Source organism: Lissotriton vulgaris, chromosome 2_1 (assembly GCF_964263255.1).
Source record: "Lissotriton vulgaris chromosome 2_1, aLisVul1.2, whole genome shotgun sequence".
Classification (NCBI taxonomy): domain Eukaryota; kingdom Metazoa; phylum Chordata; class Amphibia; order Caudata; family Salamandridae; genus Lissotriton; species Lissotriton vulgaris.
Genome location: NC_141687.1, coordinates 112,121,907 through 112,143,892, shown reverse-complemented (window position 1 = coordinate 112,143,892; position 21,986 = coordinate 112,121,907). Strand labels below are relative to the sequence as shown.

Below are 21,986 nucleotides of genomic sequence, written 5' to 3'. Positions count from 1 at the left end.
TTGGGGAACTGATAGTCCCTTGGTTATCCTGATTAGATATGCCCCCCTGTGGCGTTATGTATGGCGTACATTGCCTCCGAAGCAATAGTCCAGGTTGAAGCAGTTGCTGGTCCTAGTGACCTGCTGCCTGAATTTTGAAAACACATATTGTTAGACCTGGAATCATAGGCGTGGGTTTCCCCTGTATTTTTGTCTTTCAATCCTGTGGTTTTGCTGTGTGTTGGACTACGTTTTTTTCTGTTCTAGATACTTTGGGCACTTTGCCACTGTTTTCTAGTACCAAAGTACCAGTGCTCCCTCTGTAAATTGTTGTCCTGGATTAGTGTTTCCCTGATTGGCTTATTTGGTTTACTATTAAACCCCTAGTACAGTGCATTGTGTGTGCCCAGGGAATCTAAATCAAATGCTGCTAGTGGGCCTGCAGTACTGGTTGTGCCACCCACACAAGCAGCCTTGCAAAGGTAACTCAGACCTGCCACTGCAGTGTCAGTGCGTAGGTTGATACTGCCAATTCAACGTGGCAAACACACCCACCCACTTACAAGGCCCTAACCTTCCCTTTCCGTACATGTGAGTCACCCCTGAAGGTAGGTCCAAGGTACCCCTGTGGGCAGGGTGCAGTTTATGGGAAAGGTAGGACATGCATGCCCTTATGTGTGTGGCATGTCCTGATGGTGAAATACTGCCAATTTCGTTTTTCACTATTGAAAGGCTATCTGTCCCATGGGATAGAATGGGAGTTTATTATACATCTTATAAATATAACTTACCATTGGTACAGATGGGAAGCTAAAGTTTAGTATGCCTGTACTCCAAATGTAAAGATGCGTCTTTTAGTAAAGGTGGTTTTTACAGACTGTTTGAAAATATTACTTTTAGAAAGTAGGTATTTTCTTGCTTAGCCATCCTGTGTGCCTCTGCTAGGTTTGTTTATTGATTGTCTGGCTTTGGAGTTACGGGCTGGAGATGTGCAATCTGTTCAGACAGCCACTTGGGGGTGGGGAGAGGTGAGGTGTGTCCTGGCTTTCCAGGGTGTGTCAGGGGTGGGCTGAATAGATCTGGGCTGGAATCAGAGTAGGGGAGGGTTAGGAGATTTTTCATACCTGAATGGGCCTGGTCTACCTTGGACAATGCTGACTCCACCTCCTGCCGGGCAGCTGTACCAGAGAGGACAAGACTGTTTTTGGCTGGCCAAAGAGCTTCACGGTCACCAGAGAACAAATTCATTTGTGCTATAAAAAGTGGTGCCCAGACCCCAGACTTTTAGATCACTTTTGGACTACAAGATGGAACCTCTGCCAAGGAGAAGAGCTGGAGGAGGACTACTGCCCCTTTGCTGTGTGCTGTCTGGGTTTGGCCTACAGTAGCTGCTTCTGCCAAGGAGAGATATTGTGTGTGTATCCTGCTTGAGAAAGTATCTCCAAGGGCTTGGAAGCCCTGGAATGGACCACGTCCTTCCTCTCTGGCAGAACCCAGAGAGTCCGCCTCCCACCCTTCCGTTCCGAAGCCACCAACATCATCTGCGGCGTCCCCCAGGGCTCATCCCTCAGCCCGACGCTGTTCAACATCTACTTGGCCCCCCTCGCACAAGTGGCCGCCATCACAACCTCAACACCATCTCCTACGCCGACGACACCCAACTCATCCTCTCCCTCACCAAGGACCCACTCACCGCCAAAAAAAACCTCCACAACGGAATGAAGGCCGTCGCCAACTGGGTGAGGAACAGCCGGTTGAAGCTGAACTCGGACAAGACGGAGGTCCTCATCCTCGGACCCACCCCCTCAGCCTGGGACGACTCCTGGTCGCCGACCACAATGGGAACAGCACCAACACCCACCGACCATGCACGCAACCTAATGTTGATCTTCGACTCCTCACTCTCCATGTCAAAACAGGTCAATGCCGTCTCCTCCGCATGCTCCGCAGGATCTACAAGTGGATCCCGACCGAAACAAGAAGGACGGTTATACATGCCCTCCTCAGTAGCAGACTGGACTACGGCAACACACTCTATGCAGAAATCCCAGCCAAACATCTACGCCGACTACAACGCACCCAAAATGCCTCCGTCCCACTGATCCCCAACGTCCCCCCGCCGCAACCACATCACTCCCACCTAAGAAACCTACACTGGCTCCCCGTCGACAAGAGGATCACCTTCAAGCTCCTCACACACGCACACAAAGCACTCCACAACGCCGGACCAGCCTACTTAAACAGCAGACTCGGCTTCCACACCCCCACCCGCCAGCTCCAATCCTCCAGCCTCGCCGCCGTCCCCCGCATCCATCGCACTACCTCCGGAGGAAGATCCTTCTCCTACCTCGCCGCAAAGACCTGGAACACCCTTCCTACCCACATACGACAGACCCAAGACCTACTCGCATTCACCCCCCGCCACCCCACCCAGCGCCTTGAGACCCTCACTGGTAAGTAGCGCGCTTTACAAGTGCTCTGATTGATTGATTGATTGATTGATTGATTGGTAGTGGAGCTTGCCTCCGGTTCAAAAGGTCTCGAACAGCAAAAACCTCACCATCCTTCTGGGCACTGTCTCTGGAAACACTGGTTTCAGTCACCGCAGAAGAAAAGGGCAACCGACTCTGTCAAAGAGTCTGTCACAGGATTTTGTGTCCTGAAGGCCCTGCAGAAGGCACCACCTCACTTCGCACCACATCCTTGCTCTCACCGAAGCAGTCGGCTGGAATTGTTGTTTTCAGCATCGCAGTAATCCCAGAAAGAGCTACTGACTCGAAGGAACTGTTTTATTTTTGGTGGATATTTTCTACAATTTGAAGGTTTTCTTGAAAACTGCATATTTTTAAGAACTGTATTGTGGATTTTTGTTGTTTTTGGTCTTGTTTGGTTTAGATGAAGTTTTACCTATTATTATAAACTGGTGTGGTGTCCATTTGTAGTGTTTTCACTGTGTTACTACTGTATGCATGCGCAAATGTTTTACACACTGCCTCTGAGATAAGCCTAACTGCTTGTGCCAAGCTACTAAGGGGGTGAGCCGGGGTTATTTTAGAAGTGTATCTTTATTACCCTGACCAGGAAGAAGGGTCCCTACTTGGACAAAGGTGCAAACCATTGCCAACTAGAGACCTCCATTTCTAGCACTAATCTAGACGTTCTAGTGGATCAACTGCTATTAATATCAAATGGACTAGACTTGAGAGTTATTTGCCTACATTAGGAAAACATAGAACTAAGTTTGAATCTTATAGAACCAAGTCCTTAATGAATTTTGAAGCCAAGATTCTGGCCGAGATGTTAGCAAATTGCCTTCATAAATTCTTAGGCTCACTGATGTACCCAGATCCATATAGAGTTATGCAAAACAGCAATATTAGAGAGAACCTCAGGTGCTTATGTTGTTGTATGTAAAATATTGCAACTGTGCCCGAGTTGCTGGTGTTCCTATCACTGGACACAAATAAAGCCTTCGGCATAGTCGAACAGCAGTTCATTGGGGTAGTGTCAAAATTATTGTGCTCGACAAGTCTGTTGTACACTGCTCCATGGCTAGAGTAAGGTAAAATGCTGTGTTTTCTCAACCTTACTATTTGGGAAGTGGTACGAGGTAGGGATTTCCCCGCTCACCCATTCTATTTGCTTTGGTGACGGAACCATTGGTGTGCTGGGTCGGAAAAGTGCTTTGATCTAAGATGTGATCCCTGTGGAATTATAAAATACACTACAGGCGAACAATATTCTCTTGTTTATAGTAATCCAGAGTCGTCTTTTGAATGGCTCTTTAAGAGTTCTCGAAGTATTTGGGAGACCTTCTAGATTTTGCATCTACTTGAGTAAATCTTTATATTTTCCATTGTTTGCCTAGAAACAATTGTCTAGTCAATCCCACCACCACAGTATAACACTTGATAGCTTCACGTATCTTTGCCTGTGCTGGAAACCAGATCATAATTTGGGGTGGGCAGTCGCTCATCTAAAATGAATAATCCCAATAACCTGTCAGGTTGAACCCTAAACTCACTAAATTAACCCAAGCTCCACCTCCTGCTAACTATGACACAGAGCAAACATTAAGGCAATTTGTAAAATATTTATGCAGTACTAAAACAGTGATAAAGTAAAAACACCAAACATTGTTGGAGTAAGATTGAAATTAGTATAACTTAAGCTTTTAAAAACAGTATATTATCCCATTACTCCTTAAATAGATTTGGTGGGTCTTACACTAATCTGTGCCTTAGTTGAATGTGATGTGCTCTTTTTTACATCCTTTGGCTTTGAATTTGAGGGAATTCTGGGACGGGATGGGCAGTTATCTCTCTACCATGGTGTATACTGCTGCTCTGATCCAGAAGACAAAGAATGTGATGCTCCGAGTATAAAGTGACCATGTGCCCTCACAATATGTTATGTTATTTTGGGACCTGAGAATAGTTGTTGGTTGCCAAGATGCAGCACGTTATGTGGTAGCTCGGTGTTTACGTCCCCTACTGCTTACATATAAATTTGTGCATTGTTTGCTGAAAAATATGCATCCAAAAGCAGGGGTTGTCCCCAAAAAAACAGAGAAAATTGGGGTTTCTAGATGAATCATAGAGACAAAGCCTAGAAGGAAGGGAAAGTGCTGGCTCGTGGAGCCATGGCTCATAGGATACGCAGTGTAAATAGCCTGCAAGTATGGGAAAGTAATGCCTCTTAAACTGTGTATTTGGATATGCTGCAATATGTAAATTTCACTGTCATGGAATTGTGTATTGTTGCTGCCAAGATGTAAGCTAGTTTATTGATTCATCTATTTATTGAATTTAATTTAGAAACAATAAAACCATTTTTTGGGAGGAGGGGGAAGGGAAATCTTTTTATTGTTATTTTTCCAAACCGTTAAACCGGAGCAGAATTCAACTACAGTTGCACAGCACCATACAGTATTATCTCAGTGAAGAACATTATGTCGACGATGCCTTCACTGTGTCTTTTTTGCATAGCCAGGCATAACTTAAAACAATCTGTGTAAATGCCCCCCACCCCACAATACAATGCAACTTCCCCGGTAGTCAAGACAAGGATGCCCCTCATTATGCTTTATTCCGTAAGATGGAGTATGTTTCATTCAGATCCTGATTGATCTACATCCATCATTACATCCAGCCTGTAAAAATTGCCTCCAGCTACCCCAAACCTTGTTAAAAAAATAAATCGGCAATCCTCGTGCTTTGTATGTGACCTTCTCTGCAGCCATATACATGTCCATCACTTCTCTCTATTCTCGAGTCATTGGTATGCTTGTGTCCCCCCCCCCACCGTCTTGCTACATCTCTTTTCGCTTCCACTAGTCCAAGAGTATTGAAGAGCAATTGTGGTCTGCCCACATCTATGTAGTTCGGGATTCCTAACTATGTAAATTTGGGGTTTAGGGGTATACTAGTCTTTAATATTTTGTTAAGTTCCATTATATCCGCCTTCCAGTATTGCTGTATAATTACGCATTACCATATAGTGTGCCAAAAATCTCCTTCTACCTGTCCACAACAACGAAATATTGGATCCATTGCTCGGCCCAGTCGTAATAGGCTCTATGTAATACTTTGTATTAGATAAGTCAGAGATGAGACTTGATTGCAACCTCCCTAGGTGGGTTTTGCCCATGAATATTATTTTCAGTTTTGCAGGGAACAACAGCATATATTGAATTTGGTGTGATCTGAGTTATGCTTTAACAGAGTCAAAGATTAGGCTCTGTGTTGACCCTCCCTGCTACATTCCGGGAAGATCATAATCCATGAGTTCTTGTGCCTAATTTCTAATTTTGCCTAGCCTCCTAGCTTCTCTTAGTATCAGATCTCTATCAAGAAAGTAAACAAATCTTGCTAAGATGGGCCATGGCTGTGCACCCGGAGGGGGCTTCACTGCTTGTGCTCTATGTGCTCTCTCAATCACTAAGCATACAAAGAATTTGTCTGCATGAATGATATTTTGGAGCCAAGAATGTAGAAATTCTAGGGCACTCGTTCCTTCAATCCCTTCCCGGAAACGCACGGAGCGCAGGTTATTACTTTGTGCTCTGTTCTCAGTGTCCTCAATATGCCACTGGATGTCTTTATTGGATGTTTGCAGTTCAGCAACCCCTTTCTGAAGGTCTTTTATTGCATCTTCAGCTTCTGCTTCTCGGGTTTCGGATTCCGTAACTGTCGGATAGATTGTGGAGGTCCTGTCCCAGTAGTGTCGCTTCTGAGCCCACTGATCCTATTTTCTCTTCTAATGCCGCTCTGGATGCTTGGATTGCTTGTAGTAGAGTTTCTGTGTCTGTGCGAAGCGGTGGCGGATCTACTGGAGGTAGGGTAACCACTTAGGTGTAGCAATCCATCTTCCCTTGTCTAGTGGGTTTCGGCTCTTTGTCTTTACCCATAGTTGGGACCAGCGTGGTTTGTTTCTGGAGAGGGCAATGTGTCTCTCTCAAATTTGCGTCACTGCGTCCATCAGCCGTCCATTTGGTCCAAGGAATCCACCTCTGGCGCCCTCTCTTTCTCGTCTATGACACCTGCCTTTTTAGGGAGGGAGATGTAGTTTCTCAGCTCCGGTTCTCCCTGCCACAAGTCAGTCTCATCAAGATATGGACCGGGGGGCTCCCCCACTCATCTCCTCATTGATTAATCTCACTTGGCGCTGTTACTATGGGAGGCGGGGTCCCCAATAGGGCCAGAATCTGCTGTCGGGTTCTTGGGGTACCCTTTTCTCTATATCAGTTCAGCCGTTTCCCCGAGTGCAGTGAGCCGATTTCACTTCGATCACGTATTGCTGTGTGTCACACTTTAGCTCTGTTTGTCGCTCTCCCGGCCATGCTTTCCAGTCCAGGAAAGGCATGGCTTGGCAGTTCGGGCTGGACTGTTCCCATGAGGCACAGGGTCAGCCTGATTTGCATATGGCCATGTCTGAACTGGGGTTGTGTGGAGTGCAAAAAAACGATGGATTTAGGCCCAGATCTCTGTACTGGGGTGAATGTATGACATTGTTTTGCATTCTGTCCATCAACTGTGGTTTTTGCATTTGTCACCCCGAGTGGGATGGGTATGCTCAGACGTGAGTCCCATGCACTCTACATCACTGGATTCAAGCAAGCCGGGCTGAAGACGGCTGGAATGCCGAAACCGGTCCTCGGAAGCTTGTTTCCGGTCCAGCGAAGGCATGGCTTGGCAGTTCGGGCTGGACTTTTCCCATGAGGCACAGGGTCAGACTGATTTGCATATGGCCATGTCTGAACTGGGGTGGTGTGGAGTGCAAACAAACAATGGATTTAGGCCCAGATCTCTGTACTGGGGTGAATGTATGACATTGTTCTGCATTCTGTCCATCACTGGTGGTTTTTGCATTTGTCACCCTGAGTGGGATGGGTATGCTCAGACGTGAGTCCCATGCACTCCACATCACTGGATTCAAGCAAGCCGGGCTGAAGACGGCTGGAATGCCGAAACCGATCCTCGGAAGCTTGTTTCCGGTCCAGGGAAGGCATGGCTTGGCAGTTCGGGCTGGACTGTTCCCATGAGGCACAGGGTCAGACTGATTAGCATATGGCCATGTCTGAACTGGGGTGGTGTGGAGTGCAAAAAAACGATGGATTTAGGCCCAGATCTCTGTACTAGGGTGAATGTATGACATTGTTCTGCATTCTGTCCATCACCTGTGGTTTTTGCATTTGCGCTCTCCCGATGATACCTCCAATTACCAACGAGTGTTGCTCCCTTATGTTCTAACTTTGTTGGCTTCTTAAAGTGTCAACTTAATTATTTACTTGCCGCTTGGGTGCCTTCCAGTTCTCCACACCCTAGACTTTCTCATCTAGTATATGGCGGTATTGCTGCAGGTCCGGTGCGGTCCAAAATTCCTCCTTTATTCTCTGTGCCGCACCACATAGTGTTCAGCTAGGGGGTGTCGCAGGCCTCATCGTTCTCTGCTCCTCTGCTTGGTTCCAGCCCCTGCTAGTGGCCCGGTGAAGACCGCCTCCCAGCGGTTCCCAGGTGCGGACACCCGCTTAGGTGTAGGCCCACTTCTGTTCAGGCCCAGGGTCTGGATACCCTTGCTCCGATTGCGGGGCCAATGGCGCCTTCCACGCTTCCTGGGGCAGTTGCGCTCCGTATTTCGGGGGGTGGGGGGGTGGGGGGGGAAGGACCTTCGACCTTCTATCTCGGCTTCCTTGGCCGGGCCTAGCCCCTGCAAGTTTACCGACTCGTCTGCGGCCCCAGTCTCCTCCTCCTTGCCTGCAGTGGGTCCCCGACTTAGTCTCGCGGCAAGACGTGCCCGTCTGGACTCCCCAGGCCAACCGGGATGAATCTCAGGTCCTTCTGCTTCACTGCTGTATACCTTTTGCCGCAGCGGGTCACAGCAGGTGTCCAGTAAGAATCCCAATCTGATAGTGGGCCTCCTCGCTTCACTTCCCATCCGGGGTCGTGAGTAACTCCCCCAGTCATGGCTGCAGCCTCGGCCGATGCTCTCTTAGTCTATATCATATGCGCATTGCCTCACTCCGCGTCCCAGGAGAACCTTCTATAGCCCTCCGCTGATCTCCGTTCAAGCCCCCACGGGTACGGCTACTTGTGGACTGTAAAGGATGTCTTCTGGTCCAAGGCGTCAACTTCCCTTCCTCCACGTTTTCTCTGCGCCTCTATGTTGTGGGACTCTAGCTTTCACTTGTTCTTCTCACGGCTCGGGGACCGGGGACCACCTCGGATCTCCAGCCATTTCGGTTCACACTGGGGCGGCTCTCTTCTTTCCGTGGTGGCCAGAGCAATATTCAGTACGCCACCATTTATGCTAGGCCCGATCGTGGCTCCGCCACGGTCGCCGTCTTTTCTCTTGTTTTCAGCCTTTCCCCTGACGGTGGATATTGGGTTGGTTGTCACACATGTTTTACCAATTCCGGACAGCTTTTTCCAGGTTTTGGAACTGCTGATTACCTTTGGATTTCTTGCTTTTGACCAGAGCCTCGTCAAAGCACGTCTCACTCAGCCATGTTGCTGGCCACGCCTCCCAATAAAACCATTTCTAACATATTAATATAACACCAAACAATAAAACATTTTATTTTGGAAGGGTAAAGTCTCAAGAGCAAGAGAAGTTCAAATGTATGTGCAAGAAAATAAGTCATATCCGATGTTCTGTATCAGCCAGTGTGATCTGACTCATTGAACACACCTTCAGACAAAAAGACATAGGTTTAGAATGTTCATAGTCAAATGTGACTGTTAAGCAAAATTGTTGATTAATTTTCATTCAAGGCTAAGTGCCTAAGGTATCTTTGAGTAAAGGATGGCATACACGTAGAGTTAGAGGAGGGAGCACTCTTTGAAGGACATAGGAAATATTACCTGAGTTCCTACTCTGCTGGTGATTGATGTCTCACGGCAAATGGACATGCTGGTGAGGTGTAGTGGTGATACGACCTGGGAGAGGAGAGGATATATTAGTGCCTCTTAGTTTGATTAACATAATCCCTTATCCAAACAGAAGTGTTCATATATTTTGAGGCAGTAAAACCTTTGAAGCTTTGTGTGAAAAAAGCTGTGTGGTTTATGTTCTAATGTCAAACCACTGACCACTTTCTTGGTCTAAAGGAAGACTTGCAATTCAGTGGCTTGTTTAGCCATGTTATGTGCCAAGATTAAAGAGTATCAACGTTTGATGGAGTTTTTACTGTGTGAAAAAAAAATACCCTGGCAGGTTGTTTTGGCTTGTAGTACCTGTAGATTAGATGGGATATCAGGAGGTATTTGAGAACGTTGAGTGTCGTGGATGTGTGGTGGAAGTTCTGGGTGTGATTAGTAATGTGTGGCTAAAGGGAAGTGTTTTAAGAGGGTGAGGAAGAGAAGCTTGCGTGACCCATGATGATGTCTTTAGTGAAACGTTTAACACTTTTCCTGTGGATAGCATCATAATTTACAGTGCAAGCAGATTTAGTGGTATGGCGGAGATTAGAGCAAGTTTGTTCCCTTGAAATTTCATACGCTATTGCTACTATTGCTATGAAGGGGTTAATAAATGACTGTAGTCAAATGTATAATACACGAGGTAGGGAATTATTGGTTGCTTGCACTCTTGGAGCCTGTGGAATTAAATAATTGGACCTGGCATAAAATGGAGTAATTTGAAGTTTTCCCAAAGTCAGTGAAAGTACAGTTGAGTTTGCCGAGTCACTTGCCATGGGGACAGCTATTGATACTTTTTCTTGTAACGATTTTTGTATGAAGGAAGGATCCATGTAAGGTAGTGATTGTTAACGGTGCAGTTTGTTTTGGAAGGAATGCAAGTAATATTTATGGCTCATTAATGAAATCTAAAGGGTAGCTCTTTACCATTTACAAGTTACATTTCTTGATGTAAATAGCAGATGCCAATTAGAATGAGGCTGTACTGAACCCGTGGTTGCAGTAACTGGAAAGGCAACCTGTGAAATGACGAGAGGATGCTTGTCAGTAAGGTTAATTCGAGAGGCAGTGCCTGTTAGTATTAAAAAATAATGTTGACACTGTGTAGACCTTTTGAGGTGAGAGGCATGCTTACAGTTTGGCTTCCTTTTTCAAAGAATGTATCAATTGTCTAGGTTTAACACACCGATGAGGATAGTACTTTTGAATGGGGATGGCACATCAAACATTGTATTATGGTTAAGGTGGTACTTGATCAGAAAAAAGTCTGATGTTGCTGAAAGAATAAATGCCACTAAAGTGTGAAGGAGTATGTGAATGCTGATGTGAGGCTCACAGATTTGAAGGAAGAAAATCGCGGAAGAAGAGATTGAAATACATTGTGGTGAGGTTTTTTTCCCCGGACTTTTATGTAGCGCAAACTCAACCTGAAGGTATCGAGTATCAGATCGCTTTACATGTGCACCAGTTGCTTACAGATGGACACATTCATTTTTTGTTTGAGTTGATAGGAAAATGAATGAAGAGAGAAACAGAAGCGAGATGGAGCATAATTTGGTAGTGAGATTAGAAAAGAGTAGTTACTTGAATAAAAGATATTACTTGGAAGAAGTTTAACAAGAAAGAGTGGCAGAGAAGGTATCATTGTAAGGTTAATTATTGTGAGCTTCGCTCCACTCTTTTATTGTGAGCCTTTTTAAATGTTTTTGTGGAAATCAGATTCTATTGATACTTTAGTCACTGTGGAACAAAGGTGGGGGCAGCCACTGCTGTCTCCTCGTTTTACAACCTTGTCATATCTGTGGGCCTCTGCATGTAAATGTATCTTCTTCCTACCTCTAATCCACTGGGTGCCTGAGTGCCATAAATACCAGAGCACTCCTCACACGTCTTACATATGTAAGTTCCTAACCTTCCTCTCTCCCTACCCTCTGATGAAGCAGCACAAATGTTGCCTCTCAAACCTGAGAAGTAAGTCCATGCTCCGTGCCACCAGTGTATTACCATGTTTCATCCTCACATTGCAGCTGTGTTGTAGGATAAGGAGTAGAGGAAATGAAGAGCTCCGTGTTGTATTCCACGAGAAGCATCGATCATTCCCTGAGGAGCGGACCAATCACAATCACTCATAAACGTCTAGCAAATCATGGGGAAGCGAGTCCATGATTGTGCTAGCATGAGTTGCAGAGGAGAGCATCCATATGTTGTGCTTACATCGTTTTGGAGTCATTCACACCTGAGGCATCTGCTAATTATAAAAAAATAAAAAGGTCCTATATCTGCAAAAATAATAAAATCCTAGTTTTGAGATCCTTGCTCTAATCCTATACTGCAGCATCCCCGTCAAGCCATATGACCAGTGCAACTTCACATGGAACATTTTTGGATGTTATTACCAGTATAGCGCCTCTTTGGAATGTTTGTTCTGGCGCATGTTTAACATACTTTCAAAAGATACAGTAAAAACTTAGAAGCAACAACCATACTCTCTAATCAGTGCTTGTGTTTTTTCAAAAGATACCTTAAAGATGATCTTGGATTTGCACCCTAGAAGCGGCCAGCTGAAGATGGAGCAGCTTGGACAGCCAAGCACATCTCGGGTCAGTTTTTTGGCAGGCACCCAATCAAAGGAGAATCATCAAATTGGAAACTCCCAACATCGGCAGATGCAGGTAATGGTCGTGTTTCTAGACTCGTTGACTTGAGGACATTACTTGTATACTATTCATTATTTCTATACATAAAAATAATCCCTTTTCGACATTTTATTGATATAATTTGTGCTGTTAAATTTTCAACCATTCCGGATAAAAATGATGCTTTGGGAAGAAGTAGATGAAGACATGTAATAATGCTTAGTAAGAAGTCTAAGGCAAGAACACAATTTGAAGTGCACGGAATAGTTCAGAACAGAATAAAGGAAATGCTATTATCCTCTCTTTGATAGGATCAATGCAAATAAAAAGAACTCATTCAAAATAAGGGTGTAAGTCTAGGTACGCTATGTTATGTGTGCATAACATAGCGCGAGTGGTAGGCCAACACAAAACATTCATCTTTTTACTACCAAAGTATATACCAATGATTTTGCAACAGGTCTCTGGTCTGTAGAGTAGCGCTCCACCAGTCTCATGTATGCATCTAAAACGTGATTTAGGTATTCCCAAAGTCTGTTCAGTTATTGTGTGCGTTATTTTATGTGCCCTGTTGTACTACCTTTAACTTCTGGGTCTTGGATTCAAGAATGGTGTCAGTATCCAAGAGTCAACTGTCTCCCAAAATAGTACGAGAAGGAGAAACTATTGGATTATTTTACAAACATACTATTGAACACTGTTTGTAATCTTTTTGCCAAGTAAAAATAACATTGCCAAATTCAATCCGAGACTGGTGGTTATTTAGTCCATTGTGGCAGAACATAAAGGAGTCATGAGTGCTGCCTGGGAATCTGGCTTCAAGGCCAGTTATGATGCATCACATATTCCTGAACATGGAGTGAAGGGGTGCTGTTCCTGTTTTATAAATGAATTTATTTGTAGATGGGGGACATATGGCAATTTGTGTGCTATCAACACTACCAATATTGGTTGGAAACTGTGTTACTCTAAATATCCTCTTCTGTCTCTTCTCCGCCTACCAGCCAAAATCTTCATTCTCCTCGCCTAAACATACAGACTCGCCATCCTGAAAGAGCCAGATGCCTTTTGGGCGACTATTTATAGTTTGCACCTGATTACCACCTGATACACATTGATATTATTTGCATTTCCTACGTGGCAATTTTGCGACTAATTGCAATAAGGAAATCCTTTGTTCATAGTGTTAGTGATTAACTATTTAGTATTACTAATTTGTGGTTTTCCAATTTTGAAATGCAAACAATGCGATTTCTACATTAAGTAAGTCACAAATTGCACGATCGAAAATGTCTTTCCTACGTACCGAAACACTATTTTACATTTCCTAACTACCTGAAATAGCGATTTGCACCATTAGGAAATGCAAAATGGCTTTGTACATATGGCCTCTAGTTGTGTTTACTTGAAACCTGCATAACCAACATGTAGAATTCCAGAATGTACATTGCCATGTGGGACTATTATGATATTCACTGGGCAACGCATTTGAGGAACGCTGAGTAGGAGTGCATTGCACTGTTGATTGGAACTTGGCTTTCCTTTGTTACCTGCACCTGCTCCTTTCACCCGCCAACCCTTTCTGTTTTTTATTTATTTTATTTTTAAAGACCTTTATTGTTCAAGCCACTCTTACACTCGGCACTTGGCCTACAACCCACAGGGGCCGGCAGCAGGTAATACTGATCGTAGGAAACATTAGCAAGTGAACACAGCCAATAAGCCGGCAACCCTGGGGTCCGGCGGCGTAGTATAGGAAAAGAATCATGTGGACATAGTTCAATACACAGCACAATAACAAGCAGGTCTATGAATTTTGTCGTTTTGTTGTTAGTTTAGACACATCAATGCTTTGTCAGTATTTGCATCGCTCGAGCTTTGATCCGTCTCCACAGGGAGAGGACTATCCGTATGGATACTAAAGGCTAAGTGTTTGCGATGCCATCCTGTTGCGGGTTGGTGTAAAATAGTATAGCTCACTAAGGCATGTGAGTAAGTGTATGATGTCGACGGCGCCAGGTTGCGACCCCTGTAACTGGGGCGCAGTTGCCCATAGGCCTAGCGGTTGGTAAACCCTGTAGTGATGCCAGTGCGTGCACAGGCGTCTAAGGTAGCTGTCGGTGCTTGGTGTCAGACGTCCGGTGGTGGAAGACATTGTTTCAGGTCGCGACCCAAGCCTCTATTGTACAGTGGGTCGTGTCACGGCGTTGTAACAGGAGCATAGTGTGTCAGCAGTTGCGTGCTGTCCCGTGACATAGCCATGGCGTGTAGAGTAGCAGGAACAATAAAGGCCCGCCAACCCTTTCTGTTTTAGGAAACAATATTTGGTGCTAGAGGGTCTGCTTTCATCTTTTGGCAAACTATAGTTGTTTAGTCGGTTTTGCCAAGGGCTTTTTTGCAGGGAGGAATGTTGTGCCACTGTAATCATACTGGGTACACCATTATGACTTTTTGCATTGGCATAACATCCTAAAATTATTGGGAAATGTCCTCTGCGTCTAATGTGATGATTAGGTGAGGTCTGAGATTTCCGTCCTCGCAAGCAGAAGCACCTTGAAGACCTTTGGATGAGGGTGACCATGGAGTAGTGTGTATATGACAGGAGAGGGAGGCACCCTCGGTGAGCAGTGTGTAAGACAAGTGCACCCCTTCTCTCCGGTAACTCAGAAAAGTGAAGTGTGCTGTGATGCATAGTAATCTAACTGAACATGGAAGGCTGAGAACAATTCACAACAACTAATCTGAATCTTTATATTTGGTCACAGTGAAGAGAAGCAAGCTAGAAGCCAACAGTGCCTGCACAGAGATTTTCACAAGGCCCGAGTTGCACAATAGCAAATGCCATTACCTGTACTGCAGAAGTCAAATTTAAACCTCTGTCACAAATCAAAATGCAGGAGTCTAGCCTGTTCAGCGCTGCTTATTCTTTAAAGTGCTGGGTGTGCAGCAAGGAGTAATTGATTCTGCTAGTGAAAATAGTGCTTGCTTATTGATGATAGTATGTTGCAAACATATGAACCTTGTCTAGACAGAGTATAGTAATCATCCAAATAAAAAGCCAACATAATGAAATGCAGAAAATGATATGTGCAAAGAATTCTGTTATTAGGGCCCAGGTAATAGTGGTTTTAATGGAACCCTGCCTAACTTGGATACGTTGTACACTAAATAGCAAGATGGTTTTATCTGTCCTGTTTTTAAAGCAAATGTCTCCTCCTGTTCTCAACTGAATACTGGTATCATCCACCTTAAAAATTGGGACAGCATTATGTAGTCCCGCTCTGAAAGTTTTATTTTTAGTAGCACACACATGGAATAGCTGGGTGTTTCCTAAAAGAAGCTTACAACAACACTCAGATGCTTGTGAGACCAAGGTTCATGTCATGTGGTGGAAAATGCTGGGCAAACCCACCAGTGTTGATGATCTGTGATGGGCGATAGGCCATTGTTTAAAATACTAGCATTTTCCCTCATCTATTAAGCCGCCTGGGACTATCAGTCATTGATCTCCTGGGAGCAGAATTTTAGTTATGTTAAATATAAGAATAGATAATAGCAAATATCACAATATTAAGATCACAAGATTGATTGAATCAAAAACAGTCTCGCAAAAAGAGACAGTTAAACAAAACTTATCCTTTTGTCTACGACCAAGCATATCCTCATTTTGTGGTTTTCGAAATTGGCTGAATTCCAAAACCTTACTTTTTTCCTTTTCTTTTCAAAGACAAGGAAGCATCACCCCAAAATTACCTTCTGGGACAGGACTGGCTTCCGCGCTAACCAGATAGGTGCATTCCACACCCTGAGCTTATCTTCTCTTTCCTGTAAGCTGTTCTGCCACAACTGGTCACTGCTGATTAGTAGGGAGAATGGGCACCAGGTATTGGATTGTCCTGATACTTCTACTGCGTTACTAGTTAACTCCAGCTTATGGAAAGTGGGTTTAATTCTGTGCTCCCATATGTAGTGCGGCTAACCGCATGTATTTGGGTAAAGATTGCTACAAGGACTAGCACCTTTTGCCAGGGAGCTAAACTTCTCGGATGCGCAGCCCTGCCATCACATAAGCAGAGGTATGACGATCGGTAAATGGAGGTAGGAATGTTGCTGTCTACTTTGTAACTTGCATCCTGGTGAAACCGTCATCACCTTTCAGGTTGCGCAAGACTGTTTTGGGGTTGGGCCTGTGTAATTCCTATAATATGCCAAACTAGCCTGTACAGCTAGAGCGCTTTGGATGTATTTCCCCAATGCCCCACCCACGTTAAATACACTAGCCCGCATCCTGCAGCATTGTACATTGATGTACAAAGCCATGACACCTGATACAAACAAACCCTTACTTAAGGCTAAGGCCTGGGATGCTGACCTGGATGCCCCACTCACTGATAAGGAATGGGCGTCAGCCTGTGAAATGGGCAAGTGGGTTTCAGGTAATGCCAGATTTAAACAAATTCACTTTAATTTCTTACATTTTGCCTATTTAACACTGCTTACGTTGAATAAGATTTACCCATCCAGATCTGCAGGCTGTCACAGATGGAGAGTGGATGGAGCATCATTTCTGTTATTCGCATGGACCTGTCGGGAGCGAGTGCAATTTACTTTATTGTTGGCTGAGAGGCGCATAACCATTGCCTAGTTAGGAAAATGCCACTTGAGTATTAATATATGTGTGAAGGACAGTCTAGAATGGGCATAGCTGAAGGGACAATCATCAGAATGTATAGGAGAGATGGAAAAGTTGTGGATTATCTGGCATTTTGGGCAGCGGCCACGCCAACACTTCCTTAGACGTTGCATGTGCAGTACAGGTGGGACCCCTGAATCCAAGTAAACCTTTGGTTTGGTATTAGTGAGCTGTTCACCTACACGGTACTCTGTGAGGAATCAGGATCTGCTTGGTCAATTGAGATCCCATGAATTCTTACTTGTGTAATGATAATTGAAGGGGGCAACTGAATAGCATGCATTTTGTGTCTGTCTGAGTTCTTGACAAACTGCATAAACAAAGAAATTACAATAAAACTCTGGCTGATGGAGGGAGGGAGAGAGGCAAAATTAGGGCTACTGAAAGTATGCGAAAATACGACGACGTGTGAGGAAAAAAAAATCTATCCCTAGGAGTCCAGATGACTACGCAGTCCGAGCAGTAAAGAAACATTGAGGATCTAGAATGTCCTAAGATATAGAAATAACTAGCAGCCCGTCCCGACCTTGTCCGGGAGCAATCAGGCTTCCCCGACCCCCGCCCGCCCCGTTGAAAATATAGTTTACAACAGAATGTTCATGTGCAAAATTCCACTACCACAAAGTTCGGAGAAGTGCAAACATGCATTTAAACATATTCGCAGAAACAGGATTTCTGTGCGTCTCCACACCTTCCATGAGAGCAGCAGTCGGGATATAGAAAAACGCGTAGGCGCCAGTATTTGTAAGCTTCCCTTTCACTTCTGGGAGGCATAAACATACGATGGTCGAGGGGATTTAAACCAGATAGATGTTCTTTTAACACCTACGCCCTGGAGATTCCTGGCCCAAAGCTATTAGCCCAGCCCCCGCCCGGCCCGTCCCCCGCCTGCCCCGACCCCCGCCTGCCCCTGCAGCAGCCTGACCCCAGCCCGGCCCCTGCCCGGGCCATCCCCCGCCTGCTCCGAGATGGGTCCCCTTACCTCAGCCGCCGCTCCCTAGTTTACCGCTCCTCGCCGCTTCACCTCACCGCTGCTGCTCTGTCCATTGCTCCTCACGTCACCGCTTGTACCCCGTGCCACGTCCGCCGCTCCTCGTCTGGCTCCTGGACGCCTCTCCTCCCCGCGCTCCTGATGTGAGCACGCACGTCGCGGCCGGCGCTACTTTGGAGGGACTACTTTTTTTTACTGTAAATTTTTGAAATAACATTTTTAAAAAAAATTTATATAGCCTATAACCATCTACACACCCTGACGATTCCAACATTGTATCGGGTGTGTGCATTGGCGCTCTGGTTCCGAGTTTACCCGCCTCAAAGGCTGAAAGTTCTTCCATTATTATAGTAGTATAGATTAGGTTTTTATTTTTTTAGTCTTATCTGAATGCCAGATGTTAAGGTTACTTTTGATCACTGCCATGCACATAAATCTGCAATGCTTTGACTTCACATGCACTTAATCCTTAGGAAGTTAATGCCATATTATTTAGCCCTGGTTTCAGTTGGCTACCTTTCTGGGGTTTTTGTGTGTTTAAATGTGATTTTATTGTGTGAATAATGTTATACTCATTTTTCTAACAACCTTAAAAAGTTGGTACTATATGATTTGAATTTTCCACCCATATATAAATATTTGAAACTATCTAAAGAAAGAATTGCAGTGAACCACACAGGTGCTCTAGTCAAACTAATTGGTGTTCCTGATCTGGTTGTGCATACAGTTTGAAATCAGTGCGAGGAATTTGTTTTCTCAATAGTTTCTCACTTTACTCTGTTTTTTTAGTTGAACCTTTTCCCTTCTACGAAGATGTGTACATAGTCAAATGTTTTGCACATTGTGTAAAGTATCTAATGGCTTTTGTTTTATTTTATTTAGCTCCAGTTCAATAGGAATGTACCTACTCTTCCCTCAAATTTGGCCGTCCGATATTCCATCCCCAATCCGATTGTTATAGAAAAGCTGAGGCGGTCTAATGATCACACAAGGGATGATATTGATGGTGATGGAAGGAATTCCAACAATTCAACCCCTTTCTCAGTTGTATCTGAGGAGAATCTCAATCTTGCAATTAAGCTGGCAAAAAGGGACATCAAACGTAGGAATTTAGAGGAAAAGGTGAAAGAAACTTTTGCTAAAGAGGATCAGAATAAATCACACAGTAAAACACTGGAGCAGAGCAAGAAAGAAACCTGCGAACATGTCAATGCTGGGAATAAATCAAAGACCTATGTTCGCTTTAAACGTGGGGAGCATGCCAAACAAGCAGCAAAGGCGGAGATTACCAGCTCTGGTGCCAGAGTGTATGTTTACACCCCAGATCGAGGCAATGTACAACAATTGATTTTAGATTCACCACCAACCCATGATCCAGGGCCAGGCCCAGGCCCAAAGGCAAGTCCCAAAGCACAGGCAGATAAAAGCGTGCAGGAGGTTCGGCGGCTGCAAAAAGAATTAAGCAAGTACATCCATAAAATTGAAGAACTAGCCAAAAAAGGTAAATCCATCCATACTTATGTTTGTGTACTCATTTGCACTTCTTTTTCTGAAAAATGCACGTTTGGCCTAATTTTAAAGTTTGCTGTTAGCCATTTTATTGAAGCAAAACACACACGTGTTTTATATGACTATGGCTAGGCCCATGGTTTTATTGGAATGTAGACCACATGGGTCTGTCCATAAGCCTTCAGCCATGTAACCATGATTGTAGTTAACTGAAGCTAATTAGTGCGGCAGTCAAAAGGATGTCATTTGTTGGCAACCAACAACTGCCTTAGAATATGGAAAGCAGTGGAGAATGTGAGAACATAGTCTTTCCTATGTGCATTTTACAAAAATATATTTTAGATGTTTCTGGGTAAAATAAGTAAAATGTATCTAAGTAAAGTAATACTGTGTAATCTAAACTGCACACTCCATCTGTTTTCTGAGAAGATTATTTAAGTACATTCACAGATCATGCAAAGTAAATGGACTACATTCCTATACAATTGATTGAAGCTTATCAAAATGGCCAATGCTTTTTGCATTTGTAATTGATAGATGTTTGTAAATGGTTCATCAAAATTCAGAATACACTATGAAAGACCGAACCGCAGTTGTCTGGGGAAGGAGCTTCTTGTGTTTTAGGAAGTCCATCCGCGTGGTACACTGGGTTTGCCTGGCTTTCAACAGAAATAGAGTACGGCTTTGGGAAAATATATTGACTGATAATCGTACATGGCATTCCATGTTGTGTCTTGAGTTCATGAATGCCTGGCATATATTCTAGAAAGGCTATGAATGTATTGTTAGTATGACTGTAAGGAACAGTGGGATCCATTTTGGATGGTGCCTGTTTTAGCATGGTACCTTACCCAGATTGAGGAAATGTACTGCCTGTCTTATTGTTACTGGAGAGTAGAGACAGTGAGTGAAAATGGAGCCAGGGCTACCTTTAGACATTCTATGAGGACCTTTTAGTTGGGAAATGCTTATTAGTCTTTCCTGAGCACTGCCATTTGTTGGATGGTAGAGAAGTTGGGCAACTAATTAGGCTTTGCTGTTTTGAGTTGGGGAATTTAAAGACCAGACCTGCCCTTTTTATTAGTTTTTAACCCCCTTATTGCTACTCCAGGAAATGGTTTTGCAGTAAGTCTTGTGCCACCTGGTGGCGTTGTGTGAACCCATTTGTGACTCCATTTGCCCTGAAGGTGAGGATACTAGCATATATACCGTGCTATTTGGTGTGTTGATGGCCATTCCTTTTTAGGTCAAGCTTGAGGGCAGCGTGCATGGTCTGCTCGCTTTGCGAAGCATGCTGTATTAGGGTATGCTCTGGAAGCCCCTCCCACTCCCCTCCCATATTTGTCATTGGCTTTTGTCATTGTCTTTCATAAATCCTTGCTCCTGATTTGTAAGTACGCTTTTTAGTCCCTCCTTGGTACCGCCTTGTCTGCATTTGTTACCGCCCATAACGACTGGCCCTTTTACTTCATTTGTTATATGAGCTGCTTTATTTAGACTGTGAGCACTATTTTCTTTAATGAATAATGTGCGACAATGGCGGGGTTTGAATTTGCAGCGCGCCCACATAGCACTCGCGGGACAATGGCAGGGGCTACTTCTATATGGAGAGCGCAATGCACGCTTTCACTTTAATAGTGGCTGCTTTACGCCACACACACCACAGCACTTGCGGGACAAAAGCAGGTGCTACTTGTATACGCGCTTTCATTTTTAAAATGTGTGACAGGACAGCAGCATCTTTGTTGCTGGTATGGGTGCTGCTTACTGGAAGCCTCGGTGTTTGACATCCTTAGCTTGCTTCCTTTATTTTCATACCCGACCTCTGCGATATGGCCGTTTTCCTTCCTGGAACTTTTTTTTCGTTTTGGTAGAACCACAGAGTAGTGTTCGCCTCTCCCGAAGTGAAGGGGGACTGAGGAAGGATGCAGTTGGGTTTGTTGGATGCAGACATGGACTTCTTAAGTTAGAGCTTTCTTGAATAGCGAGAAATCGCAATCTCTGAGTTGAGTCACTCGAGGTAGCGCTGGAGAGTGTTCGGAAAAACATGTGCTGGGCTGCTCAATTAGTGGTGTCACTAAGACTTGCCAAGCCCCCTCAGAGCTCTTTGAGTTAAGAGCGCGAAGGCATTTAGTGACTCCCTGGTGGCGTGTACTGACACTGCTGAATGAGGTTACCCCAGTACAGATCCAGTAAATAATTGTCATACTTTCTAAAAAAAAAATAACTTCTTCCTGTGGCTGTTGTCGGTGCGAGTGTCATATCCAGTACTTATTGGTACCATGTATGAAGCTCGTGCTTCTGCAGGTCGTGACGTGCAATCACTGGAGATCATACGGGGACTTTACTCTGTGAACTCCTCATTACCTCAAGCACCCTCTTCAGAGACTCGAGAGCTCTTGCTCGCGACACCCGCTCTGCTGCAGCCTACTTCAAGACCCAAAGTGACACTCGGGTGGGAGTAGGAGACGTGACTGGTCACTTAAAGTCGTGGGTGTTTACATTTGTTAGGCATTCTCGTCTTTCAGCGCGACTGCTGTCTTATTACGATAAGGAGCGAATCACTTGGCTGCCTCTTCCAATTTAGGCACCTGTATGATTTTTTGCAAAATGTGGCGTTTAACACTACGATTACTATCGATTTCTTCCTAAACCGGCAGTTTACGTGCCGTTGCGCACCCGTTGGATGGTGTTTTGGCCATAATGAGTGGAAAGGGGTCTCTCTCTGAGATGAGTGTTCGCCCCGCACGACATTCTCC

At 44.6% G+C, this 21,986-nt stretch overlaps 1 protein-coding gene across 1 annotated transcript in view; it reads left to right on the top strand.

Moving 5' to 3' along the window:
* The window catches only part of KIAA0753 (KIAA0753 ortholog), a 294,415-nt gene that overhangs the window by 3,457 nt on the left and 268,972 nt on the right, over positions 1–21,986 (top strand). Inside the window, exons 2-3 of the mRNA XM_086954540.1 lie at positions 11,916–12,070; positions 18,601–19,219. Coding sequence (XP_086810666.1) covers positions 11,927–12,070; positions 18,601–19,219 — 763 coding nt within the window. The 5' untranslated portion in view covers positions 11,916–11,926. The remainder of the gene's footprint in view (positions 1–11,915; positions 12,071–18,600; positions 19,220–21,986) is intronic.